Source organism: Mobula birostris, chromosome 20 (genome assembly GCF_030028105.1).
Source record: "Mobula birostris isolate sMobBir1 chromosome 20, sMobBir1.hap1, whole genome shotgun sequence".
NCBI classification, from domain to species: Eukaryota; Metazoa; Chordata; class Chondrichthyes; order Myliobatiformes; family Myliobatidae; genus Mobula; species Mobula birostris.
This window is the reverse complement of record NC_092389.1, coordinates 64,327,376-64,349,661: the sequence shown is the minus strand read 5'-3', so window position 1 is coordinate 64,349,661 and position 22,286 is coordinate 64,327,376. Positions and strand designations below refer to the sequence as shown.

At 43.3% G+C, this 22,286-nt stretch overlaps 2 protein-coding genes across 2 annotated transcripts in view; both read right to left on the bottom strand.

The window, feature by feature from the left end:
• LOC140185043 (uncharacterized) overlaps positions 1-22,286 on the bottom strand; it is a 423,878-nt gene that overhangs the window by 37,272 nt on the left and 364,320 nt on the right. The window contains 1 exon segment of the mRNA XM_072238262.1: positions 3,542-3,650. Coding sequence (XP_072094363.1) covers positions 3,542-3,650 — 109 coding nt within the window.
• On the bottom strand, positions 7,379-22,220 carry LOC140185273 (zinc-binding protein A33-like). Its single transcript, XM_072238664.1, has 7 exons — positions 21,810-22,220; positions 21,091-21,186; positions 20,456-20,689; positions 18,551-18,573; positions 18,345-18,463; positions 16,738-16,803; positions 7,379-9,756 (listed from the first exon to the last, which is right to left on the bottom strand). The coding sequence occupies exons 1-7, from the start codon at positions 22,218-22,220 to the stop codon at positions 9,140-9,142; spliced, it is 1,566 nt and encodes a 521-aa protein (XP_072094765.1). The 3' UTR covers positions 7,379-9,139.

Here is a 22,286-nt window from a genome sequence, read left to right as displayed (position 1 = left end):
TGCAGGGGCCCATAAGAAGTGAACATATGAAATAATACATTGTGTAGGAGATAATCTCTGGTGCGCTTTCAACAGTAAATCTTCCAAATGCGAGAATTACCTATTTAAAGACTCTTCAAAACCGAAAAGACATTTGAACAAATGACAACCTTACATGAACAAATTTCCACCGCCCACTGTAAGCAACAAATTCTACTGTATGCACTGATAAATTGTTTGTAAGTTGTTTCTTTATCGATACCTATAATTCATGCACAAAACAGCCAGATTAACATCCCCGTTAAGTTATCTTCGATTCTTCTGCAGCAACGTTTAACAAATCACAATAAATTTCCTCAGAATACTGACGAATCAACAGATTCTCAAGCATAACAGAATCCTTAGACTTTATTTAATCGTGTATCTTAGATCAAGTAAAGGCATTGAAACAAATGGTGGGGTTACCGAGAACGCGACAGTGGGATATATTGCAAATCCAATGAACCCATATTCCCAGCGTGATGAGAACCCAGGCACCACAAACTAAAAACAGCCTTCTTGTGAAGTTCCCAGCGGTCCTCCAACACACCTTTGTCAGCTTATTGTCTATCCACAAGCCTGGAAATCTTACCACTGACACGTCTTCAAGAATTTGATCGTATGATTTCAAATCAAGTACAGGTCTGTTAATACTGTTTATGAAGCGCATGACTTGTGGTTTTTTTTTTGCCTCTGAGACCTTAAATCCCATCTATTTGCCAACTGCTCGACCTTATTAATTGCTAATTGCATCGTAAATACAGTAAAATTGAAGTTTCTACCTCCAATCCATGAACATCCATCATCTACAGATAGTAATTTACACACCCCAGAACCTATCTCTGAGAAAACATTATTAATCATAAAATGAAATAATAAATACTGTCTTGTGGGGTCCCAATCTCTATCTTATAGAACCCGAATATAACTTGCACACCCGTACCTCCACAGGATGTCCTAATAAAGCACTCAGAAAAAAATATTCAATCGCCCCCTCAACCGCATTTCCAAAATATAATCAAAAGTCCGTCCTACCATTGATATCATCAGCCTTTTAAATATCAACATATTTTGCTGTTACGATATCTATATTTAACTGTGCTTTCCTAATATGATCTTCCAAACATAAAACTGAATCCCATGTAATTCTACTCTTCTGATATCCACTCTGATAAAGCGCAAAATCACCTCTCTTTTCCAAAATATAGCTCAAGCGTTCGATTACCATAAATTCCACACGTTTACATAAATGAGACCTAACGGTAGTGGCCTATAACTGGAAGGATCAGACGTGAAGCTCACAGGTTTTAGAATAGGCACTACTACAACCATTATCCATGAGGAAGATGGTCAAACTCCAAATATAATTCAGAAATTTTAATATTATCTCAAGGGAGTTGTCAGCCATATGTCTGTTCAGGCAATAACATATCATCCTTTCCTGGAGACGTCTGAACTGCCAATCCCTTTCAATATGATCATAATATGACCTCAGAAAACCTTTATCGCAATCGTCCCCACTTTCCTCACCACGGCCTGCACCCTTTTATACTTAATAGGGTCACTCGGAGACTGATACTTCTTCACTTTCGTAAACGCCTTATTTCTCTCCCTAATTATCTCTGCACACTCCTCATGATACAGGCTTTCTCCTAATTCTGTTTGTAATGGGAATCATTTCCAACGCAGTTTGCTGAATAACGTGACCTAACCTTTCATTGCAAAAATACACATCTTCCTCAACATTCTGCAGCAGTTCCAGAACTACTATGAACATTAAATCTCGTACCCATTCAGACAGACAAGTTGAAAAACTCTTCCTCAATTAATCCATTACCATCATTGCGCAATCCACCCCACAGTGAACTATGTGCCTTAAAATCCCCACACCATACACTCCTTGGTGAGTGAGAACTAAGTACACTTCCTCACAAATCAATAGGAAGTTTTCCACAAGGGTTGTAAAAAATAACCACTTTTATTCACCTACCTGTTGAATCAAATATCTCTACAACAAGTCCCACATCTCTTTCTACCCTGCTACTTGCCCTAAAAAACTGGCCACCCCTCTACCAACTAAACTGTCATGACGAACAACAATATAATCGTGCACGAAAAATTTAAAATGTGCGAATAACCAGATTACTGAATACATATAACATCGGGAGCATCTGATGAATCAGAAATAAACTTCTCAAAGTCTTGAACATTATAAATTTGGCTCCTGCCATTCCACTGCAATATTTTAATCCCAATATGTACCTTCACAAGTAGACTGGGATACAGATACCCCACCCATTGGAGCTTCAATTACAGCTTCCCACATAACACCAGTTACACCAAGATACCTCTCTGCAGCTTTCACAGTAACTGTAATTTCCTCATTAGAACAAGATATCTGAGCAGTATAATTCACCACATCTTTATAAATATCACAAACTTAATTTTATCCAGCAGTAAAGTATCTGTGATGACGACAAATATCCACTGACATCATGGTCTGTTCTCTGACTGGGAACACTTTATCCCGTTTACCTGCTCTACTTGTCCTTGAACAGGTCCTTCTGCTCACTGTGTTGTTCTGAACCAACTGAACCGGTCATTTCTTGTCTTACTAAACCAATCCCTCTGCCTACACAAGGTCCTCATCACTCCATTCTCCACACATTCATGTGGTACCTAATAGCCTCTATCACATCTGCCTCCACCACCACCCCTGACATTCATTCCAGACACTCACCACGATGGGTATGAAAAACAAAACTTGAAACGTAAATCTCCTTTAAACATTCTGAGTCAGGTTTTTAAAATCATTGTCTTTTCTATTTTTTTTAACTGAGGCTGTGTGGAGAAAAGATACAAAATTACACTAAATTACAAAACACATAAATAGTGCAAAAAGGACCAATGAGGTAGTTTTTCCCCTTTCTCCTGAAGTGCATGCCCTCTGGTATTAGACATTTCCTCCATAGAGATCAAAATACCGGTTGTCCACTCTGTCTGTGCCTCTCACGTTCCTATAAACGTCTGTCAGACCTCCCTCAGCCTCAGCCGCTCCAGAGAGACTAGATCCCTAGATTGTCCAGTATCACTTTATCCGAGCAGCATCCTGTTAAGCTTTGTCTACTCACCTCTCGTCCTCCATCGCTCCAAGGGGAAAAGGCCAAGTTCACTCAATCTGTTCTCATAAGGCATGTTCTCCAATCCAAGAGCAACCTGCTTGTAAATCTCCTCTGCACTCTCTATATAGTATCCACATCCTCCGAGTGAGGTGACCAGAACGGAACACAGTCTCCAAGCGGGGTGTAACTAAGGCCTTATATAGCTTCACCATTCCCTCACAGCTCTTGAACTCAGTCCCACGGTTGATGAATCCATCACACCAGACACCTTCTTAACAACACTGCCAACCTGTACAGCAGCTTTGAGTGTCGTATGGACACGGACCCCAAGATCTCTCTGACCCTCCACACTGCCAAGAGCCTTACCATTAATATTATATTCTGTGCCGAAACAGACTCACCGAGGCGCGAAGGGGAACCGCGCCCGTCCCTGTGGACGCCGAGACCGGCGACCACCAACAGCAGCAACTCGCTGAACTCCGCCATGGCGACGGAGCGGAAGAGGAGGGGCTGAACGTGGGGCAGATTTCCACCAGCCTATCGTAGCTCGGACCCAACACATCCCATTCTGTCACTGGCTGCAGTGACTGTCGGTCAAATGAGAACCCACACGGTGATTAGTTAATGTGAACGTCAGTCAGCCTTCCTATCTCTGTAAGCTTGAGCTTGGATTTACAGTATATCGGGGAGGATTTGGTAAAGCAAATTGGGAGAAATGTAAGTTATTACGTGATGATGCATCAGTCTCAGAATGACATTATTAAGAATAAAAGGGCACAGGCCGTGGTGAGGAAGGCGGTGATTTACTGGAATCATATTGAGATAATATTGGAAGGGATATTAAACTTGGAAATGTTGGCGATGTGGTTAAGGAAGTGAGGGGATTTGAAGTGATCATACTATTCCAGTGTTAATTAATGAAGTCAAAATGATTATTACTGAAACAGGGAAGGGTTGTGTTACTGGCTGGGTCATTTACTGTCAATCATAATCAAGACAATTTAATTGAAGATGTTGAACAATGGAAGGGCATGTTTTTCAGTGAATACTGTACCCTGACGTGTTGGAGGTCAGCTGTAGCAATGATAGTATCACTAATGTTAGAGTTTTCTTTGTAGGAATTTAAGAAGTCTATTATTAATGCAGGTCAGGCGCCCAAGGAAAGGGTGATATATGTAATTGTAATACTCTCTCGTTAAAATATTAAATTTTTGAATTGTGTTTGGAGATCAGGCCATCTTCCTCCCTCATGGAATATGGCAGCAGTTGTGCCTGTTCTGGAACCTGGGAGATCCCCGTCTGATCGTTCTCGTTCTGGGCCAATATCGTTAATGTCTCACTTATGTGAAGTGATGGAATGTATGGTAATCGAGTGCTTGAGTTGTATTTTGGAAAAGAGAGATGATATAGCTTTTTCTCAGAGTGGATTTTGGAAGGGTAGAATGACATTGGTTTCAGTTTTTGGTTTGGAAGATGATATTAGGAAATCACATTTAAATAAAGATGTTGTAATAGCAGTATTATTTAATACTGTAAATGCATATGATATGTTATAGAAGGAAGGACTTTTGATTAAATTTTGGAAATTAGGAATGAGGTTTGCATAATTTATCTGAGTTTTTTTTTGGACGGACTGTGCAGGAATGGGTGGGCATGTTATGTTTGTGTTTCTACGAGACAGAGAATGGCACCCCACAAGGCAGTATTTGAAGCCCTTCATTATTTAATATTGTGATAAATGATATGTTCTCTGAGATAGGTACTCTGGTGGGTAAATCACTATATGCAGAAGATATAACTTTATAGATTAGAGGTGGTATTTCAATTTTACTGTAAATAGGATGGAATTTAGAAATAATAGGTCAAACAGTGGTGGAATGGATGAAGATTTTCAGCTTTCAGTAACTAACACACATTATGTGTTTTACAAACAGGATTAATAGACCTGCACATGATTTGAAGTTATATGATTAAACTCTTGAGGAATTGTCAGTGGTAAGTTTTCCAGGCATGTGGATGTATGATAAACTGACATGGAAGCACTGTATCAGTGAAATGATTGATATGTGTGGGTATCCTGGGGTGCAACATGAAAATCTTTGTTGATTGTTTATATTTGTTTAATTCGATCTGTTCTTGATTCTGGCTGTGTGGCTTAAGGATCAGCTTCATCTTCAAATTTATTCTGTTTGGGTGTGATACCAGCACAGGCTTTAAGATTGTGTTGTGGTGCAGTAAGGTCGTCTCCTGTTTCGGCTTCACTGGTTCAAATGGGACAATTGCCCTCACAATGACAGAGGGTGAAGCTGCTGTTAACATACTGGATTTATTTGAGGGGTGAGGAAATATCATCATGTTAAAAGTGTGCTAGAGGACTGTTGGGAACATCACAAGAAGAATGTTTTTAGTTTTGGGTGGCTGGGTTCTTATCAAGCTGGGAATATGGGTGTATTGGATGATACAACATGTCCCACTGTAGCTTTCTCTGTAGCACCACCTTGTTTTTCCCAATGACTTCAGTTGATTTTAGGTAAAACAATAGGATTATGTTCTGCCTGAGAGTCTGCTGGTTCACCGGTATATTAATGAAAGTAATTACCATTCGGTAACCATTTTTACAGATGGATGAAATGATAATTTAACTGGGAATGTTGGTGTGGCTGCTTTGTTTCTTTGTGTCTGAATTGCAGGTAATGATAAAGAAATGACTTGCCAGCCACTAATCTGTAAATGAAGCATAATTCATTGCCATCCTTTTGGGCTTACAGTGGGTGGAGGAAATTGGTCCTTGCAAATTTGTAATTTGTTCAGAATCCTCTTCGGTTTTGATAAGACTTAAAATAGGTCATTCCAGCAGTAGGTCAGATTTGCTGTTAGAAACTCATCAAACAATATTTCATATACAAAGTTTGGTTCATATGTCTGCACATTATGGACCCTGCACATCGCACTGTTGAGGGAAATGATCAGGCTGACAGTTTAGCAAAAAAAAAACCTGTTAAAAGTTCAGCTGTGGATAGAGACTTTCCACTTAGCAAATCAGAAGCAAAGGGTTAAGAATTAGGGGCTTATGGCAAGACTTGTAGGATAATGGACATAAGTACAGACACCTTTACAGAATACATAAACCTGTTGAGTTTACAAAAGAAGGCCTTAAAACATGAAGGGAAGGAATTATATTGACACAACTTAGAACTTCCCACACTATGGTTAATTATACCTTGTATCTAATTGGAAAACGTCTTTCTGTGTCATGTACATTTTGAAGTTATGAAACTGTTAAACACACACTATTTCAGTGTGAAGCATATAAGGCTGAAAAAATTAATTGCATTCTCAGTACAATCTTTGGGGGAGTAGATAGTTTTCAGATAAAAAAACTTTATTAAGTTGTGGGAGTGACTTTAAGTTAATTCACAGTAATTAGAGGGAAAAGTCATGTAATAATGGTAATGTCACAATTGTAATGAGGGATTTCAATATGCGAGGGGATTGGGAAAATCAGGTTGGTGTCGGATCACAAGAGAGGGAATTTGTTGAATGCCTATGAGACGGCTTTTCGGAGCAGCTTGTGCTTGGGCCGACTTGGGGAAAGGTCATCCTTCATTGGGTGTTGTACAATAACCCTGACCTTATTCAGGAGCTTAAAGTAAAGGAACTCATCAGAGGCAGTGATCATAATATAATTGAATTCATACTGAAATTTCATAGGGAGAAACCTAAGTCAAATGTATCAGGCTCACAATGGAATAAATGGAATTACGGAGGCATGAGAGAGGAGCTTGCCCAGGTGAATTGGAGGAGGATACGGGTGGGGTGACGATGAGCAGAGGTGGCTGAGTATCTGGGAATAGTTTGCAAGGTGCAGGATAGACATGTCCCACAGAGGAAGTTCTTTCTTTCTTTCTTTTTAAATCATTTTATTAATTTTCCAAAATTATAAACAGAATAACAATATTGATACACAGAGATTGGAATAATCTTATTGCTGATAAGCACGTGCAAAATAGATTTCAAATAATACAGGTATAATAGACTTCCAAACTCTTAAAATAATTAATTATAGAGGAGAAAGAAATAAAAAATACAAAAAAAACCCCAAAAAAACAAAAGACCCCCCCCCTCGCCCCGAGAAAAAGCAAATGGAACTAAACAAGGCTAGACCAATATCTTAAATCGAACACATTCAGTAATGTTGTCAACTCCGCTCCTCTATTCATATATTTGGAGTTAATAAGAAGGATTCGGAAAGGTCAAATTACATCACATGAAAATGTTGAATAAATGATTCCCAAGCCTCTTCAAATTTAACCGAAGGATCAAAAATGTCACTTCTGATTTTTTTTCTAAATTTAAACATGATGTAGTTTGGGAAAACCATTGAAATGTGGTAGGGAAGTTTAGGACTGTGTAAAACCTGAGGAAATGGCATTTCAGGTAGCAAAAGTGAGTGGGATGCTCGATTATTGGATGCTTTGAAAATCCAACAAAAAACAACTAAAAAGCGATAAGAATGTTAAAGATGAAATATGAGGCAAACTAGCCAATAATATAAAGCAGGCCACTCAGAGTTTTTTCCTCAGTTAAATAAGGAGTGAAAGGGAGACAAGAGTTGATATTGGACCACTGGAAAATAATACTGGTGAGGTCGTAATGGGCAAAGAAATGGCAGATGAACTTAATGAATACTTTGCAGCAGTTTTCGCTGTGGAAGACACAGCAGGATTGAGTGACTTTGCTATTACAAAGGAAAAAGAGCTGGACAAACTCCAAGGTCTTTAGGTGGATAAGTCACCTGGACCAGATGGACTACATCCCAGAGTCCTGAGGGATGTTGAAGAGATAATAAATGCATTGGTCACGATCTTTCAAGAATCACTGGATTCTGGCATGGTCCTGTAGGACTGGAAAATAGAAAATTGCACTCTTTAGGAAGGGAGAAAGGCAAAAGAGATGAAATTATAGGCCAGTTAGCCTGACCTCAGTGGTAGAGAAAGTATTGAAGTCTTTTATTGAAGTTGTATTTTCAAGGTGTTTGGAGAATAACGATGAAATAAGTCAATGTCAGCATGATTTCTGTGAAAGAAAACCGTGCCTAACAAACCTTTAGAGGTCTTTGAGGAAGTGAAAAGGAGGGTGGACAAATGAGAGGCAGTGGATATCATCTACCTGGATTTTCAGAAGGCCTTTGATAAGGTGCAGGGGGCTTAGGAGTTCTCCTGCAAGAGTCCCAGAAGGTTATTTCACATTTTCAGTCTGTGGTAAAGAAGAAAAATGCAATGCTGGCTTTTCTTTGAAGGGGAATAGAATATTTAAGCAAGAGATAATGCCGATCCTTTATAAGACACAAGTTGGGCCGTACTTGGAGTTTAATCAATATTTTGGGTCCCATATTTCAGAAAGGAAAGGGGAGTCTCATTGAAACCTACCAAGTGTTGAAAGGACTAGATAGGGTGGATGTGGAGAGGTTGTTTCATGTGGTGGGGATATCCAGTCTAGAGGACACAGTCTCAACATTGAGGGGAGACCTTTTGAACAGAGGTCAGGAGGAATATTTTTAGCCAGAGAGTAGTGACCCTGTGGAACACTCTATCACAGACTGCGGTGGAGGCCAAGTCTGTGGGTATAGTTAAGACAGAGGTTGATCATTTCCTGATCGATCAGACCACCAAAGGACATGGTGAGAAGGCAGGGTTATGGGGTTGAGTGGGATCCGGGATCAGCCATGATGGAATGACGGAGCGGAGTCGATGGGCTGAACGGCCTAATTCTGCTCCTGTGTGTTATGGTCTTACCAAGATTCACCCTGACCCCCCTCTTCCAGTCAGCACCACCCCCACCTGTCCCATTTAACCTATCTCAGTGAAGGTGGACTTTAGGACCCGGGGGAGCTCAGGACCCGCCGCCCGCAGCTGCTGCTGAATCCGCGGTGTTTCAGTTCCGTTGTCGGATGCGGTGAACGAATTAAAATTAACGGATCGATAATTCTCATTTCGTGTTTATTCCACTCTCCGCACATTTATATTTACAGGGACTTTACTCCTGACGCCGGTCCCGGGACCCGACCCGATTACAGACCTGGAGCAGATTCTCAGCCACTGGTTTACATCCCGAGGCCAGAAGAAAGGATAAAGTTTCCCTGTGAATTTATTCCCAGTGAAGGTGTGGAGATGGGACTTGGTCTCCGCGTTGTAAAATGAAACTGTCCCGGACTCGTAACTGAGATAAACTCCCACCCTCCCGGGAATGGGACCGGCAGAGAGACGGGGCCCAGGGGAGGGGATAAAACCAAAGAATAGGTCACAATCCCGATGTAACACGTCACCATCCCGCCCGATGATCCAGAATCCGGTCTCCGGTCTCAGTCTGACCCGTCCCTTCCTCTCCACAGACTCTGCGGCGACTCCCAGACACCAGCGCCGATTCCCCGTCACCTCCACCTCCCAGTAATGTCTCCCCGATGTGAATCCCTCTGATCCCAGCACACATTCCCAGTTTGTGAATCTCTTCCTGGTGTCAGGGAGATTCCTCTGGGTCCGGGTCCATCTCACACTCTTCCGATCCTCAGACACCTCGAGCAGCGGGCTCGACGTTTCCACATCCAGGGTGACAGAGACTGGGGGGAGAAGCAGAGAATTAGAGAGTTCCGGGGGACCGGGGGGAGTCTCGAGCAGCGCGGCCCTGGGGATCGGAGGGGAGACTCTGACAACTCGGCCCTGGAACCGGCGGAAAGGCCGCTGGGCCTCAGGCGTGCTCTGGTGGCCGACACGAACCTTTCCTGTGATTTGACCCAACGAAAGCAGATGGGCAACTAATGTCTCCGCAAGGGTTTTCTCTGGACGGAGAGCAGAGAATTCCCGATCAAACAGACACAAAATGCTGGAGGAACCGAGCGGGTCAGGCAGGAGGTGTGGAGAGAGATGGACAGTCTCCGTTTCAGGTCGACATCTTCCCTCAAGAACAGAAATAAATAGGGGAGACAGACAGCAGTTTAGTTTTTTTTTTAGTTTAGGTTTTTTTTCCTCTTTATAAAATATCTTTTTCATGGTTAGTTAGTAAGAGATTGGGAGGCTAAACGACATTTGTTGCTTGGAATCTGTGCTTGTACATGCTAACCGTTATTAATGTAGTCCCAGTCTCTTTGTATCGTTATTATTGTTATGTTTATTAACTTTGAAACAATAAAAAGATTGAAAAAGAGAGCAGAAACGAGTGCGGGAAAGGGGTGGATTAAGATGGGAAGGGGGTGGGTGAATGGATTTAAACAGGAGGTCACAAAGTTTCTTCGGCCCAACTTGTTCGTGCCGATCAAATTGCTTTAATGAGCTTGCCCCATTTGTCCATTATTCCTTTCACCTTTCTTATCCACGTACCTGGCAAGATGCATTTGAAAACATTGTCACTGTACCCATCTCTACAGTTGACAAAGGGACTTTTGTGAACTTAGAGAATCCTATTCGCTGTCCAATATACCATGAATTTTAGTGTCACCTACAAACCTACTAACTATGGCACCTGCACTATCGTAAAAATCATTAATATGAATGACAAACCCCGCCCGGCCCCAGAACCGACCTCTGCAGGTCACAGGCCTCCAGTCCTCTGTGTTTGAGAGACACACGGACAGACACTTCAATAGGCAAGGCACAGAGGGAGACTGACCTAATGCTGGCCAATGGGATGAATGTAGATGGGTAAATCGGTCAGCACAGATGTGATGGGTTGAAGCGCACATTTCTATGCTGCACGGCGATGGCTCTGTGAACTGAATGGCTAAGAACCCCCAAAACCCTTCTCCCCTCACGAGTGCTGAGAATTCCAAACAGACAGTGACCCCTGACCCGTGACTCCTCAGACAAGGGAAACATCCTCCCTGTATCCTGCCTGCTGAGACCTGAAAGAATTTCGTGTTTCCCTGAGGTCTCCTCTCATTCCTCTCAACAGGGAACAGAGAACATAGAACAGTACAGCACAGGAACAGGCCCTACATTCAATGTTAACATTCATTTGTGAGTGTGAAGTGTGAAGTGGGGGAGTGTGAAGGTTCGAGATAGGAAAGGAGGTGATAATGGGAACCAGCAGGGGAGAGATAAACGGCAGATTGAACCAGAACCAGGTGGGGAAGGGGTGGAAAGCCTGTAGGTGAACTGTGTGTGTAGACGTAACGAGAAGCTGGAGGGGGACAAAGATGGAGATCGGGATCCCTTTGTTCCCTTTCCCACAACCCCATCGCCCGCAGCCCCTCATTAGGACAGGGGGAGAATTTGCAGTGACCCTGAAGGAACACAGGTCCTGATGAAGTGTTTCAGATGAACTGTCGACTGTTTACTCTTTTCCATAGATGCTTCCTGACCTGCTGAGTTCCTCCAGCATTTTGTGTGTGTTGCTCCGCTTTAGATATACTCAGTTAATTGCCTTCACAGCTGCTTGTGGCAGATTCACTGTCCTGTGGATAAAGGAATTCCTCCTCATCCCTGTGCTAAATGGGCATTCTCTCGTCAGAGGCTGTGCCTTCTGTTCTCGACCCACCCATTATGGGGAACATCCTCCCAACATAACTTTCTCCAAGTAGGTTAAGGGAGATCAGGCCGAGACCCTTCATCAGGACCTGTGCTGCTTGGATTTCCAGCAGCTCAGATTTTCTCATGTTTAATTTTTAAAGCAGAAGTTGATAGGTAAACTTCTTGACTAGTCAGGGCATCAAAAGTTATGCGGAGGAGGCGGGTGAATAGAGTTGAGACAAATAATAAATCCGCCATTCTTCAAAACTCCTGTGAGTGCAGGCCCAGGACCATCAAACACTCCTCATATGTTAACTCTTTCATTCCTGGAATCATTCTTGTGAAACTCCTGGACCCTTTCTAAAGCCAGCACATCTTTTCTGATATACGGGACCCAAAACTGCTCACAATACTCCAAGTGTGGTATTGTCTGCATTTCTGGTTCCCCGAATATGGGGAGGATGTCATTACACTGGACAGGAAGCTTCAGGAGGATGTTACCAGGGCTGGGGGGTGGTTCTTGGGTGAAAAGCAGAGAGTGGTTGAGCTTGGGCTATTTAGCTGTAGTGTAGGATGTTGAGGGATGACCCCTTATCGAGGTAAATACATTCATAACGGGCTGAGATAAAGGGAGTCTTTTTTTTCCGGGAAATGGGAGTACAGAACCAGAGGGCTCAGATTGAAAGTGAAAGATGATTTTTTTTTTATGAGGGATCTACGGGGTAACATTCTCACACAGAGGGAGGTGGGCAGATGGAATTTGCTGTCAGATGCTGTAGAAACAGGTAAAATTAAAATATTTTAAAATAAATTTAGACAGGTACATAGATAGGAAATGGTTAGAGGGATTTGGGACAGACACAAACAAACGGGTCATGCTCAGGAAGACATCCTAGTCTAGCAGATGGATGAAGTGGGCCGTGGGTTCAACGTCTGTCAAACCCTCCCAGATCACCCTCCTGAGCAATCTCACCCTGGAGTCTGTCTGTGAACTGCTGATGTGACGTCACGTCAGAGGGCAGCTCTCTGCACAGAACAGGCAGACTGGGTAAGGACGGCAGATCTAATTCCTAGATAGGAATTTGTGCTAGCTTCTTCAGCCGTGTGTCACACTCTGATAGTATGTGTGTGTGTGTGTGTGTGTGTGTGTGTGTATGTGTTGATTGTGGTAAGTGTCAGTGGGTGTGTGTACACCTTGAAGGAGAGTGTGCACATTGAAGCATTTGGGCGTCACAGTGTGTCATCACATTTCTGGTGTGTGCTGGCAATGTGTGACATGTGTCTGCGTTGTTTAAATAAATAAATCACTGTGTCTGAAGAGATTAGTTTCCAGGTAACTGAGGAAAATAACAATGTACTACTGACTACAATCTGCCTGTCCTTCCTGTGTATGTGTGTGGAGGTGTTTTTTCCGGGCCGGTTATGCTGTGTGTGCTTCTCCCGAGCTGAAATCTTGACTGATGTCGATGCTGGGTGGTGTGCCTGGGCTCATTGTCACAATGCTAACCATTATATCTGATAACCATAACACCGTAAGAGATCGGAGCAGATTTAGGCCATTAGGCACATCGAGTTTGCTCCACCATTAAATCATGTCTGATCCTTTTTTCCCCTCCTCAGCCCCACTCTCTGGCCTTTTCCCCGTAACCTTTGACGCTGTGTTCAATCTAGAACCTATCAAGCTCTGCCTTAAAGACGCCCAACGACAGCCTTCCCAGCTGCCTGTGGTAACAAGTTCCACACATTCACCACCCTCTGGCTCAACAAATTTCTCAACATCTCTGTTTTAAATGGAAGCCTCTCTATCGTGAAGCTGTGCCTTGTTGTCCTAGACTCACCCACTATGGGAAACATCCTTTCCACATCTACTCTGTCTAGGCCTTTCAACATTTGAAAGGTTTCAATGAGATCTGTCCTCATCTTTCAAAATTCAAGGAGTACAGAGCTATGAAATGTCCTCGTATGATAACCCTTTCATTCCTGGAATCATCCTTATGAAATGAACCTTCTGCATCGCCAGCACATCTTTTCTTAAATGAGGAGCCCGAAACTGTTCACAGTACTCAAGGTGAGGCCTGAGCAGTGCCTTTTAAAGCCTCAGCATCACATCCCTCCTCTTGTATTCTCGACCTCTTGAATTGAATACCAACATTGCATTTCACTTCCTCACAACTGACTCTACCTGCAAGTTAACCTTCAGGGTGTTCTGCAGAAGGACTCCCAAGTTCATTTTCATCTCAGCTTTTTGGATTTTCTCCCCATTTAAAAAAAATAATAATAATCCACACATTATTTCTACGACCAAAGTGCATGACCATGAATTTTCCAACATTGTATATCATTTGCCAATTTCTTGCCCATTCTCCTCATGCAAGTACTTGCACAGCCTGGTGAATGCAGCAGGCCAGGCAACATCTCTAGAAAGAGGTACAGTCGACGTTTCAGTCTGAGACCCTTCATCAGGACTGACGAAGGGTCTCGGCCTGAAACGTTGACTCTACCTCTTCCTAGAGATGCTCCTGGCCTGCTGCGTTCACCAGCAACTTTGATGTTTGCTGCTTGAATTTCCAGCATCTGCAGAATTCCTGTTGTTTACTCGTACAGCCTACCTGTTTCCTCAACACTACCGGCCCCTCCACCAATCTTTGTCTCAACTGCAAACTTGGCAACAAAGCCATCTATTCCATCAGATAAATCATTGATATACAGCATAAAAGGAAGTGGTCCCATCCCCGACCCCTGCGGAACACCAGTAGTAACTGGCAGCAAACCCGAAAAGGATCCTTTTACTTTCATTTGCTGTTTCCTACCAATCAGCCAATGTTCTGACCCTGCCAGTAACTGTTCTGTAATACTGCAGGCTCTTTACTTAGTAAGCAGCCTCATTGGCACCTTGTCAAAGGCCTTCTGAGATTCCAAATTTATAACATCCACTACATTCCCTTTATCTAACCTACTTATAATCTCCTCAAAGAATTCCAACAGGTTTGTCAGGCAAGATATCCCCGAAAGGAAGCCGTGCTAACTTGTCAAGTCTTGTCCCCTGTCATCAACCATTCCATAACCTCATACTAAAAAACTGACACTAATTTCTTCCCAATCACAGAGGTGAGGCTAACTGGTCTATAATTTCCTTTCTGCTGCCTTCCTCCTTGCTTAAAGAGTTGGGTGACATTTGCAATTATCCAGTCCTCTGGCACCATGCCAAGGTCCAGTGATTTTTGAAAGATCATTTCAAATGCCTCCACAATGTCTACCGCTACCTCTTTCAGAACACTAGGGTGCAGTTCATCTGGTCTGAGTGACTTGTGTACCTTTAGGTCTTTCAGTTTTTTGAGCACCTTCTCCCTTGTAAAAGTAACTGAACTCACATCTCTTCCCTCGCACCCTTCAGCACCTGGCACAGTGCCAGTGTCTTCCACAGTGAAGACTGATGCAAAATTCTCATTTAGTTCATCTGCCTTCTCTTTATCCCCCATTATTACATATCAGGCCTCATTTTCTAGTGGCCCTATATCCACTCTCATCTCTATTTCATTTTTTTAACAATACTTGAAAAACAATTTCATTTTGTTTGCCAGCTTGTATTACAAAGACAGGTGTGTAAAAAGGATCACTGGAGATGCGAGGCACATCAACCACAAACACTATCAGTTGCTACAATCCGGGAAACGGTATCACAGCATAAAAGCCAGGATCAACAGGCTCCGGGGACAGCTTCTTCCACCAGGCCATCAGACTGCTTAACTCGTGCTGAGACAACTCTATTTCTATGTTATATCGACCAGCATGTTGTACATATTATTTATAAATTACTGTAAATTGCACATTACACATTTAGATAGAGATGTAACATACAAATTTTTATTCCTCATGTATATGAAGGATGTAAGATATTAAGTCAATTCAACTTAATTTCATATTCCTTTTTTCCCCTCCCCATCCTTCTCTTAATTGCCCTCCGTAGGTATTTAAAAGCGTCCCAATCCTCTGTCTTCCTGCTAATTTTTGTCTTGTTCTATGCCCTCTCTTTTGCTTTTAAGTTAGCTTGTCTTCCCTTGTCACCCACAGTTGTACTATTTTTCCATTTGAGTATTTATTTATATTAGGAATACATCTATCCTTCAGCTTCCTCATTTTCCCAGAAACCCACACCATTTCTCCTCTGCTGTCATCCCTGACAGCATCTTCTTCCAGTTTACTTTGGCCAACTCCTCTTTCAGACCACTGTAATTTCCTTTACTCTACTGAAATATTACGACGTCAGACTTCACTTTCTCCTTATCAAATCTCAAGTTGAACTCAGTCACGTTGTGAGCACTGTCTTCTAAGGGTTCTCTTACCTAATCACCTCCGGTTCAATACATAACACCCAATCCAGTAGAGCTGTTCCCTGAGCAAGCTCAACGAGAAACTGCTCTTTAAAACCATCACATAGAATTCAACAAATTCACTCTCTTGAGATCCATTACCCACCAGATTACCTGATTTCCCCAAATGACTTGCATGTTGAAATCTCCCATGACTATCATAACATTGTCCTTTTCTGTTTCCATTTGTAATCTATGGCTCACTTTCCAGCTACTGTCGGGATGCCTGTATGTGACTGCCATCAGTGTCATTTATATATTTGCAGTTCCTTAACTCTACCCACAAGAATTCAACATCTTCCAATCCTACGTCACATCTTTCTAATGATTTAGCAACAGAGCCACGCCACCCCCTCTGCCTACCTTCCTATACAACCGATACAATTTGTAACCTTGGACATTCAGCGCCCAACTACAACCATCTTTTAGCCACAATTCAGTGATGGCCACAACATCATACCTGACAATCTCAAATACTGCAACAAGATCATGCACTTATTTCGTATACTCCACGAATTAAGATTTAACACTTTGCGTACTGTATCTGCTGCAGGAAGGGTTCCGGCCCGAAACATCGACTGATCATTTCCACGGATGCTGCCCGACCTGCTGAGTTCCTCCAACGTGTTGTGAGCGTTGCTTTGACCCCAGCATCTGCAGAGTATTTTGTGTTTGCTGTATATGCTACCCTTTTTGATTCTGCATCCCTAATGCACTGATACTTACCCTGCTGGCTGCAATTTTCTCCTCTCATCTGTCCGCCTTTTGCTCCCCCAGAGATCCGAAGATACACTACGACAAAAATTGAAAAAGGTAAACAGAACTCGGATCCGCGGCACCCACTACATCATCACGTGCCAGTTTCCAACCGGCTAAAATCGAGGAAATGCTTTGTTACAGTGGAGCAACTACGGCACGGAACATCCCCCCAAACATACAGGACTGACCTCTGGCAACAAAGAGAAGCCAGAACCCCACCAAACAATACAGTGCAAGACCCCACAGAAATGTTCCCAGACGGGGCACTGCTTGACAGACGGAAGTGGTGCACTCTCAACAGAGCGAGAGCGGGAGTTTGTAGGACGGGAGACAATATGGTGAAGTGGGGTTTAAAGACCAGCGAATCCTGTGAGTGTGGCGAAAGGGTGCAAAATATTAAACACTTTCTGCGCAACTGCCCACTCTCACCTGATTTAGCTGACACTGACCTGCTCGACATCAACCAAACAACACTAGAGTGGCTGGTTTTCTGGTGTGACAAGCTATGATGATCTGTCCGCCCTATCTGACAGTCTGACTACACGCTATCTTTGCATTTTTACCATCAGTCCCATCCCTTCACTCCAGTTCCAAACCCCACTCCCACCAAGTTAGTTTAAAGCCTCCTCAACAGCTCTATCACACCTCTCTGTGAGAATATTGTTCTTCCTCGGGTCCAGGTGCAACCCATCCATTTCGAGCAGGTCATTTCTCCACGGGACGAGATCCCAATGATCCAAAAACCTGAAACCCTGCCCCCTGCACTATCTTCTCAGCCATCTTTAATCTGCCAAATTATCCTGTGTCTACCCTCACCAGCACGTGGCACAGGCAGCAATCCAGAAATTGCAACCCTGGAGGTACTGCTTCTGAGCTTTCTACCAAGCTCTCCAAGTTCTATTTTCAGGATCTCTTTGCTTTTAATGCAATGTCATTGGTCCCGAAATATACCAACGTATCTGGCTCTTTTCCTTCCCTCTCTAAAATGCCGCAGACACGATCCCAGCGTTCCTAACCCTGGTACCGTGGAGGCAACACACCGTTCCGGGGTCCTGTTCACGTCCATAGATTCTCCTGTCTGCTCCCCTGATGATTGAGTCCCCTATCACTACAGCTGCCCTCTTCTCCCTCTAACAACAGTGAGAGTTCTGATCCAGAAGGGGGAAGACCTGTGTCAGTCAGAGTCTGCACTCACAGCGCACGAAGGACTTGTGTATTTTTCTTACAATCCCGGTCACCACACTGATACCCATTTTTATTCCCTACAATATCATAAGATCAGTATTAATTTCCCAGCTCCTGTGGTAGGATTCAATCTCATGTCTTGGCGTGTTAGTGCAGTGGCCTGGGATCAGGACACAGTGGTTCATCTGCCAGTCCCGTGTATTGGTTGTATTGTGACCCTGTGTTGGTGTCTCCAGCTGAACATGTGACAGTGATGCCTCCCAGTCGGTGGGGCTGATGTGGAATAAACTTCAGTTCCCCTTCAGCCCATTATTACAGCAATCTTTGCTTCAAATTGGAGCTAAATTGAGTCTCATGAACAAGGAGAAATCAATCTTTGTAAGTATTACCTCGATTAATGGCATCAAGTGTTTCTCTCAGCTCTGTGTTCAGCAAATAGAGGTGATCGAATTTTTCAACCGGTAGGGCCTCATCTGTTATTGTCAATTCCTGGATATCATCGTTAACTCTGTAAACATTAAACTGTTGGTTATAAACTGAAATTTTGAACTATTTTACAAATCTATACAGGATTTCAGTAAAGAGCATGTCCTACCTCCGGTTCTGACAAGCTTCCTCCTGAAATAAATAAAAACACAAATCTGTTTAGTCTTACCGTCCACATCCTGAATTTCAACCAAATCATTACAAGGTGTTGAAAATTCCCACTCCCTCAGTCACTCTCACACACGGACAATACAGAAGCATGGGGTTAATTACAGGGAAGGGTTCTGAAAGTTAGATCATTACTGAGAGGATGAAACCTACAGGAAAGACAGGACAGGTTGTGCATTTTTATCTGGATTCGACGTCAGGGAGATAAGTTGGAGGAATTTACGGTCAGTGATGGATTTGATTGTGTGAAGTTGGACAAAGAGCCTCTATTTATGCGGAGATGAAATTCTAGTTGGAATTTAATAAATCCCGTAAGAAATTTAGTGAAGAAGATGTGGAGCTCATTGCCACAGGAGTGTTTGAAGCAGAACAGTAGAGAATGAATGTAATGGGGAAACTGGATAAACACACTAGAGACCATGAAGTTCGGGCACTGTCGCTGGGTGTGGTGAGTAGGTGGGAGGGGGCTTGTGAAGTAGGGAAATTGATAGGAGAAGATGGACCAAATGGACTGTTTATGATGGAGAATGGGATATAATCCCATGTGAAACTTATCCGAAAAAGTAAAGAAACAGTGAAAGTTTCCGTAACCTGATGGAAACCGGATATTGCGGATAAGTCTGATGTGTGGGTCACATTCTTTGCTCTCAGTGATTGACAGAGAGACCCTCACACCCACCGCACCAGCCACACTCACAGCCTGTGACTGCAACTGAGTGTTAACGGGAGTTTTAGAGGATATTTAGTTTGGTAATTAAGGACACAATCAGCAGTTCTGTGTTATGATCAGAGTAAAGCATTTCAGAGAAGATTGCATTCTGTCCTGGGATGTACAGAAGTTGTATAAATCCAATTCTGGAACAACAACCCTGAATACATGCATCAATTGTCTGGTGATAATAGTTTACTGTCATTTGTAAATGCTGTGTGTAAGAGCAACGTATCTGTTTTCTGTCTGCATTGGATTTTGTGTTGCGTGTTTATTATGCTAACTAGTTACGTGAGTGAGGATGTGGTTAAAGGGCAGGGAATAAGATATGTATTTGTGCTTTGCTCTGGGCAGTTTTGAGCTGCGGACGGATGGATGTCATATCATTTGTTGACCACTTCATTGCTGCTTAATTATGATTAATTACGCTTAAGTTTATTTGCTGCAAGATTGTACCTTGCTGATAAGGGATCGAATCAATACCTTCGATATTTTGGAACATGATTGTTGGAGCGATTGCAGGGCACATCATACAAGTATAACGCAGAAACATAGAAAATATACAACACAATACAGACCCTTTGGCCCACAAACCTGTGCCAAACATGTCCCTACCTTAGAAGTACCTAGGCTTACCCATAGCCCTCTATTTTTCTAAGCTCCATGTATCTATTCAGGAGTCTCTTAAATGGCCCTATCGTTTCCGCCTCCACCACCGCCGGCAGCCCATTCCACACACTCACCACTCTCTGCGTAAAAAAACTTGCCCCTGACATCTCCTCTGTACCTACTTCCGCGCACCTTAAACCTGTGCCCTCTTGTTTTAGCAATTTCAGCATGCGAAAAAGCCTCTGACTATCCACACGATCAATGCCTCTCATCATCTTATACACCTCTATCAGGTCACCTCTCATTCTTCGTCTCTCCAAGGAGAAAAGGCCGAGTTCACTCAACCTGTGTTCGTAACGCATGCTCCCCAATCCAGGCAACATCCTTGTAAATATCCTCAATCTGTGCGAAGTCGCCAGAAGCAGCAATTGACTTGCTAGAATTGGCCGCTGTGCTGTGTTTATTTCAAATATACCACTGTTCATTTAGTGTCCTTTGACAGGAAAAAAATGAAATATAATCCCTCACCTTGAGAAATATCATACTGTCTTTTTGATCCATCTGTTCCTTTAACTTTGTCATTTCCTCCTGAATTAACCTTATATTCTCTTGAATCTCTCGAAGATTTTTCTCCATGGGATTTAGAATTCTTGCCTCTTCCTTCCTGAGATCCCTGAGTACGCTCTGCTCTTTCTCAGTGATAATCTGGTGCAGTTCAGCGAACTGGGATGTGATGTGGGTCTGAACGCTGTGTGACTGTTCCTGTTGAATGAAAGATGAAGATAAATTTACCGTATTGCTGTGTTGTGTTTCCTTATGACATTAAGGTGACCATTCGGTCCATTAAAGTCCATGCTAGTTCTCAAACATTCCGGTCAACCTCATTCTCTGAAACATATTCTCCCTCATTGACCCATTAACTCCCACATGATTCACATACACACTCCCCCACCTTCACGGGGTTAATTGTAATTAACCATTTTTCCAGCGTGTTCTTGGGATGTGTCTGAAACTGTCGCGGTCACAGGGAGAACATACAAACTCCACACAGGCAGCACCAGGGGTCAGGATCGAACCCAGGTACTCTGCGATACTCTGCTGTTCTGCATTAAAGGGTGCAAAACTTTACAGTGATATCAGAAATTCCGCTCAGGAAACCTCACCCGAACTCCGGAAATCTTCTCTTTCTGTTGCTGCTCCTTTTCCAGGAAGTCTGATTTCTTTTTTGTGAGAGAGTCTAAGGAAGATTTTAGCTGATTCTGGAAGTCCGAGAGCGAAGGAAATTGAAAAAAAAAAAGCAACAACAACAGAAGAAACAAGTAATCAAACCCGATTATCGCACAAAATACCGGAGGAACTAGTGAGTCAGGCATCATCTATTCAGGGGAAATAAACTGTCGACGTTTCGGGATGAGACCCTTCATTCAGACTGGGAAGGAATGGGGCAGAAGCCAGAATAAAAAAGGTCGGGATGAGAACCAGCTGACAGGTGACGGGGGAGACAACGTGAGGGGGAACATGGGGGAGGGTGATGAAGGAGAAAACGGAGGGGGGGGGATTTGGGTCTGTTTGGGGCCTGAATGGTGACGAGGGAGGAGGTGTAGGAGTCAGGGGTAGCACTTGTCCCGCTTGCAGATATCTGGGTCAGGAGAGAGATCGGTGGGGAGGAGAGAGTGGAAAAGGGAATTATGTGGACAGCGATCCCTATAGGGAGCCGAGAGTTGTCGTGGAGGGTGGGAGTGGGCTTTTGGATGGAAAGATGTGCTCCGTGGTAGAATCCCATTGTAAATGGCGAAAGGTGGGGGAATGATATGTTGTTTATGGAGGCTTGTGTCGTGGACAATGGGCGGTGGGGTGAGTTTCAAATTCAGGTTAGTTTTACCTTGTAGATTTTAACAGCTTCTTTAATCGGCAGGAAGCGGTGCTCTGTGTGTTCCTGCGCAGCTGCACAGATCAGACAGATCAGAGTCTTGTCTGTTGCACAAAACAGCTTCAGTTCTTCCTCATGTTTCTCGCAGTGAAGTTTACTTTCCTTCCCTTTCAGATTCAGGTTTAGATTTCGAGCTTTTTCAGCCAGCTTTGCCAAGGCCCGATTGACCCTGAGGGTGAGGTCAGCAAACACCTCTCTACATTCCGGGCAGGAGTTTCTCTCCTCCCTTTCCCAACACCGTGTGATACAAGAGCGACAGAAGTTGTGCCCACACTCCAGGATAACCGGATCGGTGAAGAAATCCAGACAGACGGGACAAATTACCTCCTCGGTCCAACTCTCGGCCGGTGCTTTCGAAGCCATGTTAACTCCCGGCACTTCCTAATTCAGAATGCTTCCGCTTTCGGGGAGCAGCCGATCCCCTGCAGT

Excerpts from the sequence above, each read along its gene's own strand:
- LOC140185273 (XM_072238664.1), bottom strand. The coding sequence starts at position 22,220 with ATGGCTTCGAAAGCACCGGCCGAGAGTTGGACCGAGGAGGTAATTTGT. Across the intron at positions 18,464-18,550 it reads GAAGCTTGTCAGAACCGGAG|AGTTAACGATGATATCCAGG; the intron begins GTAGGACATGCT and ends TAATGTTTACAG. Across the intron at positions 16,804-18,344 it reads ACTTGATGCCATTAATCGAG|TGTATCTTCGGATCTCTGGG; the intron begins GTAATACTTACA and ends TTTTTGTCGTAG.